Here is a 23,946-nt window from a genome sequence, read left to right on the forward strand (position 1 = left end):
AGAGAAAGAACAAAAGCGAATGCCCTGCCACAGAAGCAGGGTGGGATGAGGGGGATGGGGGGGGGGGGGAGGGATATTATCCATGGTGATGGAAAATGGGCACTGGTGGAGGGATGGGTATCTGATCATGGTATAACCGAAACCCAAGCACAAAATATTGCAAATCTACAACTGTACCTCATGGTGTTTCACTAATAAATTAAAAAAAATGTTTTCTTTCTTTAAATTGAGTGTGTACACTATATATACTCTCCTAAGGGCATCCCTTTAATCCTTCTAGCAGCCTTGGGTCAGCAGAATCCAATTTTCTTCCTGCAGAGGAAACTAAGGCATACAGGAGAACAAGTAACTTGTTCCAGGACAAACAACTATTATGTAACAGATCAAAATGACAATCACCATGTTGTGATCTCACTTCAGGTACATTTTCAGTGATTTAAGGCTGCATTCATTTATGTACATTACTAGTAAGCATTTACTCATTTCCACCTTAAAGTGACTTATCATGTTGCTTTTCTTGGTCAAAGTGGTAATTAAAATTTTGTGTTAAAAAGATACATAAGCATTTATAATTATATTCAATGTTTTCATATTACTGTGTTCAAATAAAATTATGTAATTTTATTAGTGACTCTGGGCTGAAGCAATAGCACAGCGGGTAAGGCGTTTGCCTTGCAAGAGGCCAACATGGCCCACCCGAGTTTGATTCCTCCACCCCTCTCTGAGAGCCCAGCAAGCTACCGAGAGTATCTCGCTGGCAGGGAAGAGCCTGGCAAGCTACCTGTGACGTATTCGATCTGCCAAACACAGTAAAAAGAAGTCTCACAATGGAGATGTTACTGGGCCCGCTCGAGCAAATTAGTGACTCTACTCTGCAAAATATTTCTTCTCCTCACCATACTCTTCTCAGCACACAAAGCCTGGCACACAGAGGTGCTCAATCTCGGTCCTCTAATGCATGAATCTAGGAGTGAATCACATGGATCTGCTCTCAACACTACAGTTCCTAGTTATGTCTTTGAAAATTCAGTTCTGAAATAACAATACCTTCACTTTAGTTGCTGCTATTATTAAAAATGAATTGATCTTTCTCAGGGAGCAAGAAAATTAAAGAGTTGGCATTAATGTTATATAAAAGTACTGGATTGTAAAAAAAAGTTTCATAAGATTTACATTAAACTTTCATCCTTATCATTGTTACCAAACTTGCATGTATTATGCTGACAATCCTACCCTCACTGCCCAACACACGGCGCTACCTTCAATAGCACTATTTATGCACACAGACATACAAACATATTTGTTGAATAAATTATCAAATGAAGCAAGACTCAAAAGGAAAAAAAAAGAATTTGAACAGCTGCCAGCTGCTGTGTTCATTTATTAACCAAACTGGCAATTGGCAGTTTAAATATTCCACCTGGAAAGGGAGGAATCTCTATTTTGAGATTACAAATCCAGGGCTTTATCCTTTGCTGTGCTGCTCAGGGGAGTTGCCAGCTTTTCTCTTCTCACTCATACATACTCTCATCCGGCTCTGCCTATTGCTGTGATACATTACTATGAACAATATTATATATCCTACAATTATAACACATGAAGAATAAGAGCCAGAGAACTCTTGCTACCTATGATGTTTTCTCACTAATGTAATCAAGACAGATCGACAAAACATGAGAAAACAATGTGCTGTCTGGAGAGAATGCAAGTTACTCTGAAAAAATGTTACATTCAAAAATATATTGGAAGATAGGTCATCAGGAAGAAGTTCTAGCATCAGAAATGAAGTTCTATAGAACCAAATCCTGATGTACCTCAACTACTGAGAGAGCTGCCATTTACCAAACATAAATACCAAACAAAATCTGGCATTATTTATGATATATCAAACTATTTGACAGAAAATAGTTTTCAGATCATAAATATTTATTTAGGTATTATCAGGTAATATATTAATATGTTATATCATTCATATTTAACAAAGCAGTATCTTTACTGGATCCCTCAGTATCTATATCAGGTAATGCTTTTAAATTTATTTATATTATATAAGAGCATTTTATAATCGATTTTTTAAATTAATTCATTCTGAATTTCCTTTCAGTACATAAGGAATCTATGACATGTAATTGTCTAGCTATCCAGTTTTATAAGTTAAAGACCTGCAAGTCAACAACAGTTTTCACAAAATGACAAGTGTTTACTTTTACCTTGATAATTCTTAATGGTATATATAAATTGACTCTTCTGCCAAATGTCATGTAAATTATAAAAATTATATTATGAAGTGTGGTAGTGAGGCCTGGATTCTAGAGCCAACAGGTCTGTACTCAAATTCAAGTCCTGCTACTTGCTAGCTACCTCGGATTCCTCATTTCCAAAATGATGAGGTATCTCTCCCCAGAGCTGTTGAGACACTCACATGAGCAGAGCAAACTTTCAGCATTTACTGTTACTATGCATCACAAGTGCTGCTCTGTTGACAGTGCTACAACTCCTACTACTACGGCTGCCACTACTCTCTCTGCTTTCACTCTTAGTACTACTACTCACCACTCTTACACATATTCTTATCAAGATATTATCACCACAGCCTCCCACACTTAAAAGATATCTCCAAAAAATGTCCCCTCGATGCTACCTCCAGCACTTGTGATACTGGGTTGCTGCTACTTACCATGTAAAAATACATAAAACACTTATAATAAGCAATGGAGGCATATTGTGGTTTCTGAACTTTATTCACAACTTAACAGAAAGCTCACAGAAAGAAAACAGGCATCAAAGGACATTTTAATGAGTCCCCGTGAGTACATACTAATTGCCAAGTGGATGCACATGCACAATCGCTCTGTTACAGCATCCCCTCAAAGTCAAGGTTTTGTTTTAAATGACTAGAACATGGAACAATGTTTTGAGGAATAGCAAGATTTCGGATGGGGGTCGGAGGAGATGCTGGGGGACTGGGAACTACTTCCAGGCCTACTTGGCCCAGCTGTGCTGGTCTGAAGGTTAAGTGCTCTGATCCCTCAGGCCCTGTGATGCTGGGGACACCAGAGCCACACCTGGTGGTCCTCAAGGGATCATATCGTAGCAGGAATCAAACTCAGAACCTCCCCATGCAAGGCATGTGCCCCTGCTCTTTGAGCTACCTCTCTGACCCCTGGGCTTGTAAGATGAGATTTTAATAAACTGAATGAAAAAGTAAGCACTATGCCATTTGGTGTCAATGGAGGTACATCTTAGAAAACACAGATACCACCCCCTCCCCCGAAAAAAGGACAGAACTGAACCAGAGTACTTTTAGTCCTCCACTTTTTAATGAATTATAAGGGCACTTTGATATTTAAAAAAATAAATCACGAAAACACTTATTATCAGGAAGAAAATATCTGAGATTAAAAAATATCTCAATGGCTTCTGTGCAAACTAATCTGGACACAGCTCCGAGAAGTGAGGGCTGATTACCCGATGGCTTGCCGCTCCAGCAGCCTCTGTACTGGAATGGTTAGTTTCCCCAGGAAACGCTTGATGATAGGACGGCTTTTGGCAAATTTGTCCTTAATTTCAATTTCTAAAACATCCGTAAGCAGTGCAAAAAAGGAGTATTTCTGAAATATAAACAAATAGCATGTTGATTCAAAACAAAGACAAATGTAAGTTTTTATCATTTTATTAGTACAGAAAATGGTGTCTAAAATCCTAATTACAATTAAGGAATCTACTTAATGGAAAAAGGACTTGCTTAGACTAAGAGAGCGGAGATTGAGTATTAATTTTTGCTTCTGAAAAACACGCTAAACTTCAATTTCTTAATCATCCGAATGGAAAGATGATGATAATCTCACCCTTATGTACTTTTATCAAGTTTGAATGGGTGATATGATTAAGAACTTTACAAATACAAAATATTAGAAAAATAAAACTATTATCATCATTACATGTCTACTATGTGCTTCCAAGAGCTATACTGAAACAATTTTTAAGTAATTTTAAAAATCTTTAAGATTTGAAGTCTTTAAGTTTTATTTATTACTTGGAGAACTGTAAATAATTTTGAAAAAATGTATAAGAATATGTATGAAATTCATCCTTTCAAGAAATCATAAGAAATATCCAGGAGAAATATTTTTCTGTGCTGACAAGCCTCAAATAGCCATGTCTTGTCTCCTACAGCTTTTAGATTCCCTGAATTATTTCCCTCTGCAATCAACTATTTATACAACATTGTTACACTATACTGTCATTATATACTTAGGGAATGACATAATTAGCTGCGTATCTCCTACGTCTATCAAAATAAAATATACCTTGAATATTCGAAAGATGGAAGGAGCACTTAAGCTTTGTTCACTTGTAATGAGAAGTGATGTTTCTTTGTTCATTCTTTGCCTCTTTGGAGTTCTCGTAAGAAACCCCTTAGCTTGATTTCACTGAAATAGTGCACTTGAATGATTGGTAGCATCATTAGCTGTGAGAAAGTCTAAAATATCATCAACATAATCTGCCTTCACTCAGGATGACAACTGCACAAGTTGTTCACTTCATTAAGCCCAGTTCAGGAATTTGTAAAACATTTGCCAAAGCTCAAAGGGAGAGTAGCTCCTTTATCTTGTGAGGATCAATGCAAGAACAAAGTATCAATATTTCGATAGGAAAAGGATCGATATTATTGGTTTTTTTCTGCCTCAGGTGTTAATATAGCTTTGTAAGGCACTGTCATGGATCTTATCCTTACTTAAATTTTTATATTTTTTTATCAGGATTTTTTTGCATTCATTTTAATTTTCTTAAAAATATTTATTTTGATTATCGAGGCTTGATTCCCCTTCAGCTGTGTACTCAGATGAATAACTCACTCTAAACTCTTGTCTGGTTTTAAGGGAATAGCCATAAACAGCTCAAGTGTCCCCATCCAGAGGAGGAAAGTGGACTTGGCTGACTACTAACAGTCATGCAGAAGACCCTTAGTGACTCATCTTACCTCTCGGTGCCAAATTGGATTAGTGGTGTTACTGATGATAGTAGACCTTCTCTCCTGCCCGTGATGGGCACAGGTGGGGAAACTGCTTTTCTTCCCAGGCTGAATGGACATCTTAAGATAAGGGTCAGGATTGAAGAACATCCCTTTCTTTAGCCCAACTGCCCTAAGATCTTTAAAGAAAGAGAAGGGGAGAGAGAGAGAGAAATTGTTGATGACAAAAAGGAAAAAAAAGGAGGAAAGATTCATATATTCTGATTAGAACAAAAAGCAAAATGATAATTTGTTCATAAATAAGCACATAGGAATCTAATCAAAAAATATCTGGTACAACAATAGCATCACTATTCATACTATTATTGTCTAGCTGAGGTCAAGCAATTCATGACTGATAATAGCAGATTCACATTTTTCAACTGGGAGTCATATGGTTTGCTGTGGACCTTCAGGATATTTCAAGGGGAACATGGGTGAAAAATGCATAAATGATGGTGGAGTGGGCAAAGCATGAGACTACGGGGCTAACCAGTAGAATAGGGAAGGGAGGGCTACAGGAAAGAAAACAAGATTGGAGGAGGGCAGGTGGCCATACATGAAAACTGTGTTAATGGGAAGGGAACACAGCATGAGACCAGAAGGTAACCAGCAATACAGGGGTCACAGGAAAGAAGTAAGGTTGGAACAGGGCCACAATCAGAAAACAGTTCAGATACACTTCAGCAGACAGGTCTTGAACAGGTTGCACACATGAAGTAAGACTCTGACCAATGCGCTATATATATATATATATATATATATATATATATATATATATTTTCCCTGTGAATTATTTTGATCCTAACTGTACCTCTACTACCTTTTTTTTCTATGCCATTTCCCAATGAACATTTCAGTCAAGACAGAAATCCTTAGTAAATAACTTTTAAAATTTGTTCCTTCACGAGAAAGAAAAATAAATCTTTTACATAGGTTTGTGACATGCACTAAGTGATGTTTAACTGGGAGTGAAACTTTAGAGTACACATTCAATTGTACTACATTTTAAATACCATAGTCAACTAAATGCAATAAATGTTAGGGCAGAAAAGGGGAGAAAAGAGCGATAAGAAACATTTATAAAATGTGAAGACTATCTGCTACATCAAATATTTGTGAAGTGAGCCTGTTAAAGTAACTCAAATATTTAATGAGTGCATCTCATAACTCATAGTAGATTGGCTTGTTCTTGTTTCACACTATGTGAATGAATAAAGGAATTAAAGAAAATCTGATTAGTCAAGAGAATGAAACTTTTAAAAGGGTAAACTTAGGGATACTGAAGAAGATAGCAAATTAGGGTGGGTGGCAAGAGAGACAGTACAGTGGTTAGGGTGCATGGGTTAGCAGAGGGAGTATGGGTTAGGGGTTGTACAGGGGTCAGGGTTTAGGGTTCTTCCCTGAGTTCTGTGCCTGGTGTGGCCCTGCAGGGGCATAGGCACCTGGGGGCCAAGCAGCATCAAACTGCAGGCTTTAGCATCTGCTGAATGACCAAGTTCCTGAGAACTGCAATGAGTGGCCCTGTGAGCACTGCTTGGAGAAATGTCCCTCTCCTTCCCCCCCAAAAAAGAAAAGAAAAAAGTCAAGAAATAAAGTTGACTCTTCTGGATCTTTAACCTTCCTAAAAATATCCATTTGAATTAGGTAAGTCCAAAACCTAAGTGATCTTAAAAGCTTCTGGAAGCATAGAGTATTTCCACATGTCTTTATTTAGTTATGATCAATCTAGGGAGGTCCTAAATAGTGGTTCAAATATGAATTAAGTACATAGCTTCAAACTTTCAAGGACCTTTGGATTACCCAATCAATTGTGGAATAGATTCTTTACAGTGACTTGAAATTACAAGGTTACCAGTGTTATCCTATGCAAAACCATTCCTGAAATAGAAGGCCTTTGTTGAGTCAGAACTGGCACTGGGATGGCCTCTGAACCTTGCGCTCCAGAGACCAATCCTCTGAGGATATTCACCACATCAATAACTGACAAGAAATTGTGCCCTAGAAATATGTGATGAGAATAGACCAGGTCTCTTTAATTACTCATAAGTGGCACAGACACAGAGAGAAGCACTTTAATATGCCATAAAGGATTGAAAAATTCAACGAGGACCTTATATTAAGAACACTGCATGGAATATAACAAGATCTTTGAACTGAAAATCAATGGGAGAAAGGAAAGATGAGTAAAACAACTGGACAGACGCTTCAGAGAAGCTGCCATACTCTCATTAGCCTTATAGCTCCCATTCCTGGCATTTCATAAACTCTACAGTTCATCAATTATTTATTAATTCAGCATTTTACCATTGATTTAATAAATATGTTCTCAGCTGGATTTATTTAGCATAAAATAGCTTTAAGAGAAAAAGACAATTTTCATATTGTCTTGTCTTCTTTGATTATGTTCACGCTGGACTAAAACACAGAAGACTATAATTCAATAGTTATTAAATCTACTTCCAAACAAGGAACTTCTTCAGAGTAAATGAGGAGTAACATGTACAAAAATGACTGTCAAAAAGTCTGACAGAGCTAAATTATTAATACGAGACATTCTTTAAGCAAAAAGCACCATCAGAAGATTAAGCCTCTGTGATAAGAGATCACTCTTGGATAATCTGGATACATTTCATCCAGAACGAAACACTATACAAATAAATATTTATTAACAAGTATAATAAACAATTATGTGCAGTCCAATTATTCAACTCCCTTTATCCACCTCATTTCTGCTCTCTCTTCTCTTTCACCTTTATTTTTTGACTCTTCATACCTTTGCTACTTAATAGACTGAAGAAGATTCCTTTAACATGTTATACAAAGTTATTCTTTTATAACATGTATCATATACATGTTATACAAAGGTTAAAGTGTTATTGAAAAGGTATAGGAAATTAGTGAAAGTTCTGTTTTAGTTGTGGAGTTAAACTATTTGTGATCCACAGATAATTAAAAGTAAAACATCAGTGGGTAATTATTACAGTTCTTAAATCTAAATATTATCACACAAATCAATATGCAACAAATAGATTGATTTTAGATCCACCGTATAGACTACGTGAATATTTTAAAGTCAATTTTAGGCTTCGATCATTCTTATGGTTCTTCAAGCCTGTGTTCTATCTTGAACATGCGTCTTGCTTGCTTGTCCCTATGTTTATTAGTCTATTTCCACTCTGAAAAAGCCTGTATTCTCTCTTGAACACACACGCTTCCCTTCCCTGTCACACAAGTAAGTTTCAATAAAAACTACCTTGCTTCACAAACTAAAACCATTTCTAGTCATTTCTGTACATCACAAATTCCTGACTAGATGATAAAATATAAAACAGATTCTAAATAGCTAGTCACTTCGTATGTAGAAACTGGATGTAGAAAGAAGCTGAATTTAGAAAAGAAGCATTTGGCAAAGCCTTAGAGCTTATTTATAATATTTTTAAAGGAAATATCCTAGGATTTTCAACTTCTGAACATTTATTTTCCCATGATGAGTTAATTAACATCCCCTCTGGAATAAAAATCAATGCATGTTTATAATAAATAGTAATACTGATGATCACTTAGAAGCATAGAAACATGCTTTTAAATGAAGGAAACCATGGTGAGGCCGAACTCTAAATTTTCTGAGCTATGGAGGTTGATTAATTATTACTTCCTATAAATAAAGAAATTCTGGCATGAATTTCAAGGGAAATATTCTGTTTGCTTTATTTTTGGGTCACACTCAATAATGCTCAGGGATCACTCCTGTTAGGACTTAGGGGACTGTGGGTGCAGGGACTGAACCCAGGTTGGCAGTTTAAAAGGCAAGCATCTTACCCACTGTCTTGCTGGCCCAATAATTTCCACTGTTATCTATAAACATTCACCACACTTTCACTCTTTAAAACATAAACCATGTGATTTTTATTTATATTCAAAACAATTTAAACCTCTTGATCAATTTATCAAATAGCTCTTTCTTTCCATACTTAACAATTTCCTGTTAAAACTACTTTCAGACATCAGACTCATAAATAAGTGTATCAACTCAACTATTTGTATACCCTGACAAATGCTGCCCTTGACTATAAATTATGCCATCATTAAGTAGGCAGAATCTCTTCTCTGCTACCTATTTAGCCTGGAAAATATCTCATATGAGAACATTTCACACAGCTCTCGATTCTGTCTTCAATTGTTATTTATAATTCATATAATAAAATCTAAAGTTTAAAATCTAAGTTATACAGAATATTTTATATATAATGTCATATTTTTAAAATTTACATACTAATATATTTGGATTTTTTCAAACTACAGAATTTTCTTTATTGTATAAAATTTTCATATTTCTTGTAAAATTTTTAATTTATGAAAATCTGGGAGCTTACATTTCATTTTTTAAAAGTTACACAGTGGTTATAATTTTGCTACACTGAATCAAATATTGAATACAAATGACTTTTCTACTAAAAAAAAACTTTAAAAAATCTTTTATACTTAGAGACTTTTAGAATTGTGAAGGTCTGAAGCTCAATTAGCCTAGAAAAATGTTTTCATGAAAAGACAAAAAAGGCGATGAAGTAGACCATAGATCCTGGAAGGAGAGGGGAGAGGAGGGAGAGGAGAGAGGGAGAGAGAGGGAGGGAAGACAAATGGAGAGGGAGAGGAGAAGCAGATGAGAATGGAGCATGAGAGAGAGAGAGAGAGAAAGAGAGAGAGAGAAAGAGAGAGAGAGAGAGAAAGAGGAAAGTGCCCACCACAGAGCCATAGAATGGCAGTCTGGGGGCGGAGGGTGGCGGGTGGGAAACTGGGGTAACTGCTGGTGGGAAATGGACACTGGTGGATGGATGGGTGTTGGATCATTGTATGACTGAAACCCGATCATAAACAGCTTTCTAATTCTTTCTAATTGTGTATCTCATGGCGACTTAATTAAAAAAGAACATTTAAAGGAGTGGATAGTGGAGAATTATACCAAAAATAGTGGAACTTGAAACTGGAGTGATATTATAATATAGATATCTATATTATAGATCCTGCCTTAGTGATCTCAACCTGAGTTCGATCCCTGGCATTCCATATGGTCCCCTGAGCACTGCCAGGAATAATTCCTAAGTGCAGAGCCAGGAATAACCCTGAACATCATCAGGTGTGGTCCCAAAACAAACCAAAAAAAGTTGTGGTATTTGAAAGTGCACTTCTAAACCTAGACTTCTCTCTCTCTCTCTCTCTCTCTCTCTCTCTCTTAAAAACTTTTGAGTGTTTCAACAAAGATATATTTTTTGGCCAAAATTGAACTGTAAGTCACCAGTTCACAACTTCTAAGATTCACCAGAGAATCAAAGCAAAAATGATTAAATAACCTCACACAGGGGAGGAAGAAACAAGAGAATAAACAGAAATCTGAAAAACAATGAACCAGCAACATAATTGTTTGCAAAATTTTGTCATACGATAATTATGCATCATAAAAAATCTGTTTTCAAGACCAGACTTCTCTCACTTTTAGAAACATCTGTTTTCATTCACAACATTTGAGGGGGCAGAGGACAGGAAAGCAAGTGAATCTACTTTAAAGTTCGGAATCACTATACCATGGAAAAAATTCACAAATATTTTATTGTGGCAAATATGTCTTTATTTTTGCATGCAGTGTAGTACAGTTACCTAATTGAAAGATCTATGTAAAATTCAGGATTTTTTTAAACAGTACTCTGACTTTATAATTAGCAAAATACAATTTTGTGTGTGTTTTGGGACACACTCAGTGATGCTCAGGGGTTATTTCTGGCTCTGCACTCAGGTATTACTCCAGCTGGTTCTGGGAGACCATATGGGATACCTGGGATCAAATTCAGATTCTTTGTCATGTTCTGCACCTTAAAAGCACCTTATTTCTCCAAGCCCCTCGATTAATATTTTTCAATCAGTAGCTTTCCAACTTTAGCATTTAAGGTCCTCCTGTGCGTCCCCCAGTCCAGTCCAGCCCTCGATCCCGCTCGCCTGCCAGACAGTGGGCTGAGGGCACTTCCCAGAGTTCCAGTGCGCTTGCCCACCCAGCTCCCGCCTTTCCTCCGCATAGGCCCCTGGGCCCAGGTCTGCTGACTAGCATCAGGACCTGCTGGGGGCGTGGCCTCCTCAAAAGTGGGCGTGGACTTCTCTGAGGCAGTCACACTTATATTTCTCACTCCCAGCACTCTCAACTCACACTCCAACCTGTATCACCTAATTCTTTGGAAAAAGTCCTGGCCACCTGAAACACAATATGACAATAATCCACTGGCTTACTCCAATTCCAACAAAAGACCAGTACACAGAAAGCTGTTCAAGCCCAATATAAAAGAGTACCTCCTCCAACGCTTTACTATATGCCTATCATAAGTCACAGATTAATGTCTGAGAGGAAGGACATATTCTAGAAGGGGAGAAGGTTGAACACCATTGACCGACCTTACTCAGAATCCTTTCTCATAATAAGAGGGAACACTCCTAGTGAACCTCAAGGTTTTACCTCTATACAAACACAACAGCATGAAGAAACAGCGCAAATCTGCACAAGGAGAGGACGAAGACAAGAGTCCCGAACGCTCAACAGCGTTACCCACAAATACGATCTCTCTGATAAAGAATTCCGAGATGAAATGCTGAAGATGTTCAAGGAACTACTCAAAGAATCAATGGAGCAGATATCCAGAAAATTAAAGGAAGAAATGAAAGAAACAGTGGAATGAGAGATGAGAAAATACAGGAAGAAATGAGAGCAGAAATAAGAAAGCTACAAAAAGACGTGTCCCAAATAAATGATGTGGTAGACGAAATTAAAAACTCAGTGGGTGCCCTCAGCAGTAGAATGTCTACACCTGAAGAAAGAATTAGTAATCTTGAAGTTGAGCAACAGAAATCATACAGGCAACAACAAACAATGGGAAAAGAACTCAAAATAGCTCTAAAGCGAATCAGAGAACTAAGCGATGACTCCAAGAGGAGCAACATTAGAATCATCAGAGTACCAGAAGGACAGGGAGGCAACCCCAATGAAAAAGTCACAGTCAAAGAAATCTTTGCTGAAAAGTTCCCAGAGTTAAAGAATGCAGACATCCAGATCCAAGGAGCCAGAAGGATACCAGCTAAAAGAGACCCTAACAAAAATCTCCCAGGCATATCATAGTAAGAATGATGGATGCCGTGGATAGAGACACAATACAGCAAGCAGCAAGGTTAAAGAAGGAAATCACATACAAAGGAGCACCCCTTAGATTTATAGCAGACCTATCAGAGGATACCCTCCAAGCCCAAAGACAATGGTGGGATATAGTGAAAAAACTCAATGAAATGAACACCTCACCAAGAATACTTTATCCAGCTAAATTCTCACTCAAACTCGATGGAACAAAATACCATTTTATAGATAAACAACAACTCAGGAACTTCACAGACTCAAAACCAAACCTAAAAGAAGGACTAAAAGGGCTCCTGTAATTCAAAAAGAAAAACACCCATAAGCACAACAAACCTTTACAGAAAGATGACACGAAACCCCATGACAATAATCTCTCTTAATGTCAATGGTCTAAATGCACCAATCAAGAGACACAAAGTGGCAAAATGGATACAGAAACTGAAAGCAACATTCTGCTGTCTACAAGAAACTCATCTGAATAGTCAGAGCAACACAGAATCAAAGTTAAAGGATGGAAAACAATCCTGCAAGCAAACAGCTCCCTCAAAAAATCTGGGGTGGCCATACTAGGATCTGACAACATAGATTTCAGGTTGAAATAGATTATAAAGGACAGTGAAGGCCATTTTCTATTTATAAAAGGACATGGACAACAGGAAGAAATCACACTCTTAAATGTATATGCACCTAATGAGGGACCAGCTAAATATTTAAAACAGCTGCTCACAGGTTTTTTTTTATTTTTTTATTATTAGTGAAACACCATGAGGTACAGTTGTAGATTTACAAATTTTTGTGCTTGGATCTCGATCAAATACCCATCCCTCCACCAGTGCCCAGTGTTATCTCTGTCTACTTTTGGTATCAGTGTGATATTTGCTTCATAGAAACTGTTCGGAAGTGTATTTGATATTTCAATTTCATGGAAAAGCTTAAAGAGGATTGGGAGTAAGTCTTCTTTAAAGATTTGGAAGAATTCACTGGTGAATCCATCCGGGCCAGGGCTTTTGTGCTTGGGGAGACTTTTTATTACCATTTCAATTTCCTTGATGGTGATAGGTCTGTTCAGGTATTCCAGGTCTTCTTGGTTCAGCCTTGGGAGTCTGTAGGAGTCTAGGAATTTATCCATTTCCTAGAGGTTTTGATGTTCCGTGGCATAAAGCTTTTCAAAGTACTCCCTGAGGATCCTTTGAATTTCTGTAGTTTCTGTTGTAATGACCCCCTTTTCATTTCTGATTCGGTTTATTAGGGTTTTCTCTCTCCCTTTCTTTGTGAGTTTTGCTAGGGGCTTATCGATTTTGTTAATTTTCTCAAAGAACCAGCTCTTGGTTTCATTGATCTTTTGGATTGTTTTCTGGGTTTCCATCTCGTTAATCTCTGCTCTGAGTTTTATTATTTCCTTCCTCCTGTTAGGGTTGTGCTCCTTTTGTGGGTCCTTCTCCAAGTTCTTAAGCTGTGAGGTTAGTTTATTTATGTGGGCTCGCTCCTCCTTTCTGAGGAATGCTTGTAGAGCTATAAACTTTCCTCTTAAGACCGCTTTTGCTGTGTCCCATAAGTTTTGGTAACTCGTGTCCTCATTTTCATTCGTTTCTAGGAATCTTTTGATTTCCTCTTTAATTTCCTGTCTAAGCCACTCGTTGTTTAATAGCGCACTGTTTAATTTCCAGGTGTTTAATTTAGTTTTCTGTTTTTGTGTGTGATTTACTTCTAATTTCAGCGCATTATGGTCTGAGAAGATTGTTGATATAATCTCTATCTTCTTAATTTTATGGAGGCATGTTTTGTGGCTCAGCATGTGGTCTATCTTGGAGAACGTTCCATGTACGCTTGAGAAGAATGTGTATTTAGCTTTTTGTGGATGAAGTGTCCTGTATATATCTACTAAGTCCCTTTCTTCCATTGTTTCCCTCAGATGAAGTATGTCCTTGCTAAGCTTGAGTCTGGTTGATCTATCAAGAGGTGACAAAGCGGTGTTGAAGTCTCCCACTAGTATTGTGTTGCTATCGATGTCTTTTTCCAAATCTATGCTAACAGGTTTTAAGGAGGACATTGCCAGCAATACAATAGCAGTCGGAGACTTCAACATCACCTTATCACCTCTGGATAGATCAACAAGAACAAAACTCAGCAAGGAAACACTGGCATTGAAGGAAGAAACAGAAGAGAGAGGGCTAACAGACATATACAGGGCTTTACACCTCAAAAAGAAAGAATACTCATTCTTTTCCAGTGCACACGGAACATTCTCTAAAATAGACCATGTGCTGGGTCACAAAACATACCTCGGTAGAATCATGAAGATAGAAATTGTATCAAATATCTTTTTCAGACCATGATGCGCTGAAGATAGAAGCAAATCACACACAGACTCAGAGAACCAAATCAAACATCTGGAAATTAAACAACTCAATGTTGAACAATGAGTGGGTCAGGAAGGAAGTCAAGGAAGAAATCAGAAGATACCTGAAAACAAATGAGAATGAAGACACGAGTTACCAGAACCTATGGGACACAGCAAAAGCTGTGTTAAGAGGGAAATTTATAGCCTTACAAGCATTCCTCAGGAAGTAAGAAAGGGCCTACATAGATAACTTGACTTCACAGCTCAAGATCTTAGAAAAAGACCAACAAAAGGAACCCATATCTCACTGAAGGAAAGAAATAATAAAACTTAGAGCAGAAATTAACAACATGAAAACCCACAAAACAATCTGAAAGGTCAATGAAACCAAGAGCTGGTTCTTTGAGAAAATAAACAAGATTGATAAACTACTAGCAAGACTCACAAAGAAAGAGAAAGAGAGAACCCTAATAAACCGAATCAGAAATGAAAAAGGGGACATCACAACAGAAACCAATGAAATTCAACAGATTATCAGAGACTACTTTGAGAATCTGTATGCCCCAAAACAAGAGAACCTAGAAGAAATGGATAAATTCCTGGATTCCTACAATCTCCCAAGACTGAGCCAAGAAGACTTGAAATACCTGAATAGACCCATTCAGATCAAGGAAATTGAAACCGTAATTAAAAGTCTTCCCCCCAAACAAAAGCCCAGCCCAGATGAATTCACTAGCGAATTCTTACAAACATTTAAAGAAGACCTGTTGCCAGTTCTCCTCAAGTTTTCCAGGAAATTGAAAATACAGGAAATCTCCCAAAGAGTTTCTCTGAGGCACATAGCTCCCTAATACCAAAAGCAAACAAAGACACCACTAACAAAGGAAATTACAGGCCAATATCTCTGATAAACATGGATGCAGATCCTCAACAAAATATTAGCAAATAGATCCAACAACTCATCAAAGAGATCATACACCACGACCAAGTGAAATTCATCCCAGGGATGCAAGGATGGTTTCACAATCAGTAATCAATCAACATAATCCATCATATCAACAAAAGTAAAGATTAAAACCATATGATCATATCAATAGATGCAGAGGAAGCATTTGACAAAATCCAACACCTGTTTATGATGAAAACTCTCATGAAAATGGGCTTAGAAGGAACTTTTCTCAAGATAGTCAAAGTCATCTATGACAAACCTATGGCAAGCATTATCCTCAATGGGGAAAAACTAAGGGCCTTCCCTCTAAGATCAGGGACAAGACAAGGATGCTCACTCTCACCACTTCTGTTCAATATAGTATTGGAAGTATTTGCAATAGCAGTTAGGTAAGAAAAAGATATTAAGGGCATCCAGATAGGAAAGGAAGAAATCAAGCTCTCACTATTCATAGATGATATGATGCTATATTCAGAGAATCCTAAAGCCTTTACCAAGAAACTCGTAGAAACAATAGACTCGTACAGTAAAGTCGCAGGTTATAAAATCAATACCCAAAAAATCCCTGGCTTTCCTATATGCAAATAATGAGACAGAAGAAAGAGACATAAAGAAAGCAAGTTCACTACTGTGCCCCAGAAAATCAAGTACCTCGGAATCAACCTAACTAAGGAGGTAAAGGACCTCTACAAAGAAAACCACAAAATGCTACTCCATGAAATAAAAGAGGATATGAGGAAATGGAAACATATTCCCTGCTCATGGACAGGTATAATTAACACTGTCAAAATGGCTATACTCCCCAAGGCACTATACAGATTCAATGTGATCCCTATAAGGATACCCATGAAATTCTTCAAAGAAATGGATCAAGCACTCCTAAACTTCATTTGGAAGAACAAACACTCACAGATAGCTAAAGCAATTCTAGGGAAAAAGATGATGGGAGGCATCACCGTCCCCAACATCAAACTCTACTACAAAGTGGTAACAATTAAAACAGCATGGTACTGGAACAAAGGCAGAGCCACAGACCAATGGAACAGGGTGAAATATCCCTACACACAACCGCAAATGTATGAACATCTACTCTTTGATAAGGGAGCAAGAAATGTGAAGTGGAGCAAGGAAAGCCTCTTCAACAAATGGTGCTGGGATAACTGGACAACCACATGCAAAAAAATGAGCTTAGACCTCAACTTAACACCATGCACAAAAGTCAGATCAAAATGGATTAAAGACCTCAACATCAGACCAGAATCCATAAGGTACTTTGAAGACAAAGTCGGCAAAACCCTCTACGATATTGAAGCTAATGATATCTTCAAAGATGACATGCCATTGATCAACCAAGTGGAAACAGAGATAAACAAATGGGGCTATTTTAAACTAAGAAGCTTCTGCAGTGCAAAATATACAGTTACCAAAATATAAAGACAATCTACAGAATGGGAAAGGATATTGACCCCAAACCCATCCAATAAGGGGTTGATATCAAGAATATACAAAGCACTGGTTGAACTCCACAAGAAGAAAACATCCAACCCCATCAAAAAATGAGGTGACAAACTGAACAGAAACTTTCTCAAAGAAGAAATCCAAATGGCTAAAAGGCACATGAGAAAATGCTCCACAGCATTAATCATCAGGGAGATGCAGATCAAAACCACAGTGAGATACAATTTCACACCATAGAGACTGGCCCACATCCAAAAGAACAAAAGCAACTGGTGTTGCCGTTGATGTGCCGAGAAACAAACCCTCCTTCCTACCGATGGAAATGCTGACTGGTTCAGCCCTTTTGGAAAACAATATGGACGATTCTCAAAAAATTAGAAATTGAGCTCCCATCTGACCCAGCAATACCACTCCTGGGAATATATCCCGAAGAGGCAAAAAAGTATAGTCGAAATGACATCTGCATTAGTATGTTCATTGGTGCACTGTTCAAAGTAGACAAAATCTGGAAAAAAACCCGAGTGCCGGAGAACAGATGACTGGTTAAAGAAACTTTGGTACATCTACACAATGGAATACTACGCAGCAGTTAGAAAGGATGAAGTCATGAAATTTGCAAACAAGTGGTTCTACATGGAAAGCATCATGCTAAGTGAACTGAGTCAGAAAGAAAGGGACAGACATAGACTTATTTTAAAACTTTTAAATAATGAGAGATTATTTTTCTATTATTTAAAAAGATTACTGGTTTGAATTAAATTAATCTTATAGCACACCGGGTAGGGCGTTCACCTTACAAGCGGCCAACATGGCCGACCCGAGTTGGATTCCTGCGCCCCTCTCGGAGAGCCCGGCAAGCTACCGAGAGTATTCGATCTGCCAGACACAGTAACAACAAAGTCTCCAATGGAGACGTTACTGGGCCCGCTCGAGCAAATCGATGATCAACGGGAGGGCCTTTACCTTAGTTAACCACAAATCCCCTGAAGGATAGTGCCACACCTCATTGTATGCATACAATAAATTAGAAAGTTTTAATGAAACAAAAATGAAAAAAATTGCCCTTTTCACTTTCCCATTTTTATGTGCATATCTCCACAGAAAGAGAAGTTTCTCTCCAATCTCTATTTTACCTAGTCTCGACATTTTCCCTAGATTAGGTAAGAACATTTTTTTTTTTTGATAATCAAAGCTCTGCCATCGGACTGACACTATTTTCATTCACTGTCATTGTCACTGTCATCACTGTCATCCTGTTGTTCATCGATTTATTCAAGCGAGTGCCAGTAACATCTCCATCCCAGCCCTGGGATTTTAGCAGCCTCTCCTTATTCCTCTTTACCAATGAAACTGCCATATTGGAGGGTATTTCTGGGTCAGGAAAATGAGACCCATTATTGTTACTGTTTTTGGTACATCGAATATGCCATAAGGAGCGTGCCAGGCTCTGCTGTGCAGGCAGAATATTCTCAGTAGCTTGCCAGGCTCCCCGAGAGGTATGTAACTATATTACATATAACATATCACTGGAGCAATAGCACAGTGGTAGGGTGTTTGCCTTGCATATAGCCGGCCCGGTTGAGCCAGGTTCAATTCCTCCGCCCCTCTCAGAGAGCCCGGCAAGCTACCAAGAGTATCTTGCCTGCACAGCAAAGCCTGGCAAGCTACCTGTGACGTATTCAATATGCCAAACACAGTAACAGCAAGTCTCACAATGAAGATGTTACTGGGTCCGCTCGAGCAAATCAATGAACAACAGGAGGACAATGCTACAGTGCTTGAGCAAATATTACGATATATGTTTTAAAGCAACTATATACAGTAAGTCTTCTTAATAGACAAAAATTTCATAAAAGAAATACTTTCTGAATTTATATCAATAATCTAAATTTTACAATTTTAAGGGATTTTTGAACTTCCAGAAGTATTAAAAAACCAACACAAAAATCCACATCAAATGGTATATTTATATGAGAGTCTGTAGAAAGAAGTGATTATGCCTTTAAAGCCACAGCAACTGAACTTCATATTGAAAGGATCCTTACCTGACAATGTAAAGCTAACGAGTTTCCGAGGATGTTGATTTCCTGAAGCACCTCCTTCCATGCCTTCTGCTCCCATCTGCAGAGAAAAAAAAAAAAAAAAGAAAAAGAAAAAAAACACCTGAACTTTCAAAGGAATATAAAGCTACTTGACATTACCAAGGAGATATATATTTTGAAATATGATGACTTCTATTTTGTTTTTGTTTGGGGGCCACACCCAGCAGTGCTCAGGGCTTATCTAGCAGGCTTGGGGATCAAATGGGGTGCTGGGTATTAAAACAAGGTTAGCTGGGTGTAAGGCAAGCTCCCTACCCATATCACTCTGTCCCCATATGATGGCATTCTAGCACGTAATATCTTTTCATAGACTCAAATCTTGAAATTGAGACACAAATGCATATACACCAGAGAATGGACCATACCTAATTATGTTTAGTCCAAAACAAAAGCAGCTTTCTAAGAGAAGAAAGATAGCTTTTCTGAGACAGGAAATTTATGTCTTCTGTATTGTTGATGAGAATACAGTTGTGGGGCTGGAGCAATAGTACAGCGGGTAGGGTGTTGCCTTGCACACAACCGACCCAGGTTTGATCCCCAGCATCCCATATGGTCCCCCTGCACCACCAGGAGTAATTCCTGAGCGCAAAGTCAGGAGTAACCCCTGTACATCACCAGGTGTGATCCAAAAAGAAAAAAAAAAGAACACAGTTAAGGCACCAGAGAAATAGTACAGTGAGCAAGACATTTGCCTTACACACGGTTGACCCAGGTTTGATACCTGGAATCCCATATGACCCCCCAACAATGTCAGGAGTAATTCCTGAGCACACGAGAATAATGCCTGAAAACCACTGTGTGTGACCCAAAAAGCCAGAAACAATAGAGAGAGAGAGAGAGAGAGAGAGAGAGAGAGAGAGGAGACGGAGACAGAGACAGAGACAGAGACAGAGACAGAGAGAGAATACAGTTGATCGCCAGGAATACAGGTCAAAGGGCCGGAGTTTGTGCATGTGGAAACCTCAGGTTCAGTTGCCAGAACTGAATATCTAGTCGCAAGCTTAGATAATTGGGGATGGGCCCCAAAACAGTAGAAAACAAAAAGGAAATTTTGACTTTTAGTAGTTACATTACTTTTACTATATTAGAACACTCCCTTGTGTTAAAAATCAAACGTCAAATATCTACGAGCCTATCAGAAAAATCAGGACTAAATTAAAGTCTGATTTATAACAGACACGTACATATGTATATAGGTAAATCCTCGTTTGCCAAGTATTTCCTAGTGACCATGAGGGTATCGCATTGCCCTTGAAAGTTCCTGTTTATTGTGCCATAAGTACATGACACATGCTTTTATAGTTAGCAATAATAATGTTTTACAAGGATATTGTACTTATTAAGTAATGCAAAGATTTTCAAAAAAAATCTTTCAGGGAAGTGACAGAGATATAGTTCAACATATTGGAGCATATGCTTAATTCCCAGCTCTGCAAGGTTCCCCAAGCACCACTGGCAATGACTCAAGTTCCGAGCCAGAAATGTTCTCTGAGCACCATTAGGTGTGACCCAAAATAATAAAAATTTTAAAAATTCCTTCAATATAAGTGACATATAACTTGTAATTATAGATCAGTAATAGTCCATTTTACAGATTTTGGCTTTTTTCTATTTTGTGTGTTTATTTCTCTCTTCACAGTACATTAGAATAACGGTAAGTGGTTTACTGAAACAGAAGTCTGCAGTACTATGAAAAATAGAATTGAAGCCAATGTATTTTGAATAGGAAATTGAAGCCATACTTTAATTCTAAAGCCTAAATTAAGTCCTTTCATCTTTGCAGTATTCCCCATATATGCCTTTGAAATCCACACATAAGAAGAGAATCTAAGCAAAATTAGGGAATTTCAAAATAAATTCCATTTAGTTTTTGAAATATAAAATTTATACTTCCTCCCCTACTTCCTATATCATGGTCAAGCCTATTTTGTTTCATGCCTAATTGCTTCCTGATTGTTTCCTCAGTTTGTTCCATCCATTGCACCAACCTCTGGATGACAGTGTACTGACACTCAGCAAGTATATACATGTCATTATATCCCTCTGACACATCATCCCCAGATTAACTAGAGCAGAAACAGCAACAAACCAGAAATGTCTTGTCCTGCTTTCTCCATACATACCATTGAACTATATAGTGTTTACATTAAAGGTAATGTTGACTGAAAATACAACAGGCACTAAGCATCCTTCCCTTCCTATATCTTGGGCACAGTCAGGTGTCTGACCTGCCATACCTTACCTTCAAATGGGTAGGCCAATGAGATGTGATGTCTCTTACTGCTGTGAGCTATTTCTACCAAGTGAGTTAAATGAGACTTATAACTTCTTTGTTGAAAATTTACTTAACAGATAAGAAATAAAGGCCACAGAGACAGTATAGAAATTAAGGCGCTTGCCTTGCATGTGGCTGAACCTAGCTGGATCCCTAGCATTGCATATGGGCCTCCAGGTATCACCAGGAGTTGACTCTGAGCATGAAGCCAGGAATAACCAATCAGAACTTGCAGATGTGGAACAGAAAACAAAACAAATATAAAATAATAGAAACAAAATAACTGTAAATTCTCATTTTTTAAAATGTAAAAAATGACAAAAAGTGACAAAAAGTCATTATAAAATAATTCTTACAGGGGGCTGGAGCAATAGCACAGCGGATAGGGCATTTGTCTTGCACGCGGCCGACCTGGTTTTGACTCTCAGCATCCAATATGGTCCCCTGGGTACTGCTAGGAGTAACTACTGAGTGCAGAGCCAGGAGTAACCCCTGTGCATCACTGGTTGTGACCCAAAAAAAAGAAAACAAAAACAAACAAACACTGCCCTCCTGTTGTTCATCGATTTTGCTCGAGCGGGCCCAGTAACGTCTCCATTTTGAAACTTGTTGTTACTGTGTTTGGCATATTGAATACAACACGGGTGGGTAGCTTGCCAGGCTTTGCCCTGCGGGTGAGATACTCTTGGTAGCTTGCCGGGCTCTCTGAGAGGGGCAGAGGAATCGAACCCAGCTTGGCCGGGCTGGCTGCGCACAAGGCAAACGCCCTACCGCTGTGTGACCCCCCGCAAAAAAAAATAATAATAATAATTCTTACAAAATTCAGTGTCCTTCCTTACAATTGTGACATTTGAAAAATACCCAATGAATTCAATTCTGTCATTCATTACAATAAATTTAAAAAGTATCAGACATTACTACTAGATATAGGGGCAGCAATGATAATAAAAACATCTGTACTCAGTGTTTAGACAGAGATTTTAAAATAAACTCACTCCATAGATTCATTCCAGGAAAACCCAGAACAACACTGTCAACCAAAAGTTGAAACAATACATGGTAGTGAGTGATCACAGCCTAAATCTGTCCCTGAAGCTGAAGGGATTTCCTGTTCCAAGTGTCCGAAACACAAATCACTGTGTACTCGGATGAATGACAATGACGTCAAAGTACAAATGAAAGGGGAGACAATTTTTTTTTACCCCTGATTTATTGCAAAAGGATATGTGAGAAAGGAGAACATATAATTAAGATGGCAGCCCATTTCCTTCCTAAGAAAGTTTCTAGGCTACTTCTTTCAGTTGCATTCTTTGCATTTGATTGTGGAATAATTACTTACACTAACTGAGATTTGTAACTATCAATGTTGTTAATCTATCAAAAACAATTTAAATAAATCTCATACACCTTGATGACTATCAGGCTTTTATAGAAACACAGTGCTTAACTCCAGAATCCGAAATCCATCTGGCACAGTCTTTCAAGTTTGGATACAAACGAAACATCTAAAGACTGGTCAGAAAGCCACTGAACCCCATACCAGGCTGTTTCACTCACGGCAGGTTTCAGAGGAAGGCGGGTGAGAGTTCTCCCTGCCCCAAGGGACCCAGCCCCGGCAGCTGAAAACCTCCAGAACCCAACCTCCACCATGCTCAAGGCCACTCTCCACATGCTCGAACCGAGCCTCACCCACCAGTGAACCTATTCTTGGACCACATGGCCTTGAAAGAAGCTATTCTTGGACCACATGGCCACATCATAGGACACACCCTAACCATTCTCCAAGAGTACCACACCACATCTGATGGGGTTCAAACAGTAGGCAACCAGTCATAGAGGGAAATACATATATATGTATATATATATACACACACACATATACACACATATATATATTTACAGATTTATATACGAAAGTTCACACACACACATATGAAAGTTTACAAGGCTCAACCTTTAACAACATGTTAGTGATATCTTATAGAAGTTTTTAATAGCCCCTGCCAAAATAGAACAATCTTCATACTCTTACCTCTATGGATACTTTTTGTAGCATTTTCAGCAGTTTTTCATAATAAACAATACAAAATATATTATTTTGGTTCTGCTTTGGGACAAGGATTGGGGTTTGGGATGGAAACATCCCAAATATGGTGAGAAGGTGTAATGGTGATGGGATTGGTATTTGAATATTAAATGTAATCAAATATCGTGAACTACCTTATAAAATTTAAAAATTAAAAAAAAAAAGATTGGTCAGAAGTTTGTTGACCACCAATCACTCAGTCTATAAACCAAAATATTCTATTCTGAGTGACATAGTTGTATCAATGAAGCTTTTAAAATGCTTTGCAGCCTATCTAGTTGGAGCCAGAGCGATAATACAATAAGGAGGGTTTTCGCATGCAGTCAATATCAGATTCAATTCCCAGCATCCCACATAGTCCCCCAAGTCCACCAGGAATAACTCCTGAGTGAAGAGCCAAGAATAGTCCCTGAACACTGCAGGGTGTGACACCAAAACCAAACCAAACCAACAACAAAAAAAAACCCTTATCTGAAGCAAATAAATTATCTCCAAAATAATTGTTTTTACAGCATTATCTCAATGCAAAATAAATGAAATGAGATTAATGTTG

At 38.0% G+C, this 23,946-nt stretch overlaps 1 protein-coding gene across 1 annotated transcript in view; it reads right to left on the bottom strand.

The window, feature by feature from the left end:
- The window catches only part of HECW2 (HECT, C2 and WW domain containing E3 ubiquitin protein ligase 2), a 320,314-nt gene that overhangs the window by 127,975 nt on the left and 168,393 nt on the right, over positions 1 to 23,946 (bottom strand). Inside the window, exons 5-7 of the mRNA XM_056111748.1 lie at positions 18,976 to 19,051; positions 4,985 to 5,154; positions 3,469 to 3,611 (exon numbers count right to left, since the gene is read on the bottom strand). Coding sequence (XP_055967723.1) covers positions 3,469 to 3,611; positions 4,985 to 5,154; positions 18,976 to 19,051 — 389 coding nt within the window. The remainder of the gene's footprint in view (positions 1 to 3,468; positions 3,612 to 4,984; positions 5,155 to 18,975; positions 19,052 to 23,946) is intronic.

This window comes from Sorex fumeus, unplaced genomic scaffold, assembly GCF_029834395.1.
Source record: "Sorex fumeus unplaced genomic scaffold, SorFum_2.1 ptg000014l, whole genome shotgun sequence".
NCBI lineage: Eukaryota > Metazoa > Chordata > Mammalia > Eulipotyphla > Soricidae > Sorex > Sorex fumeus.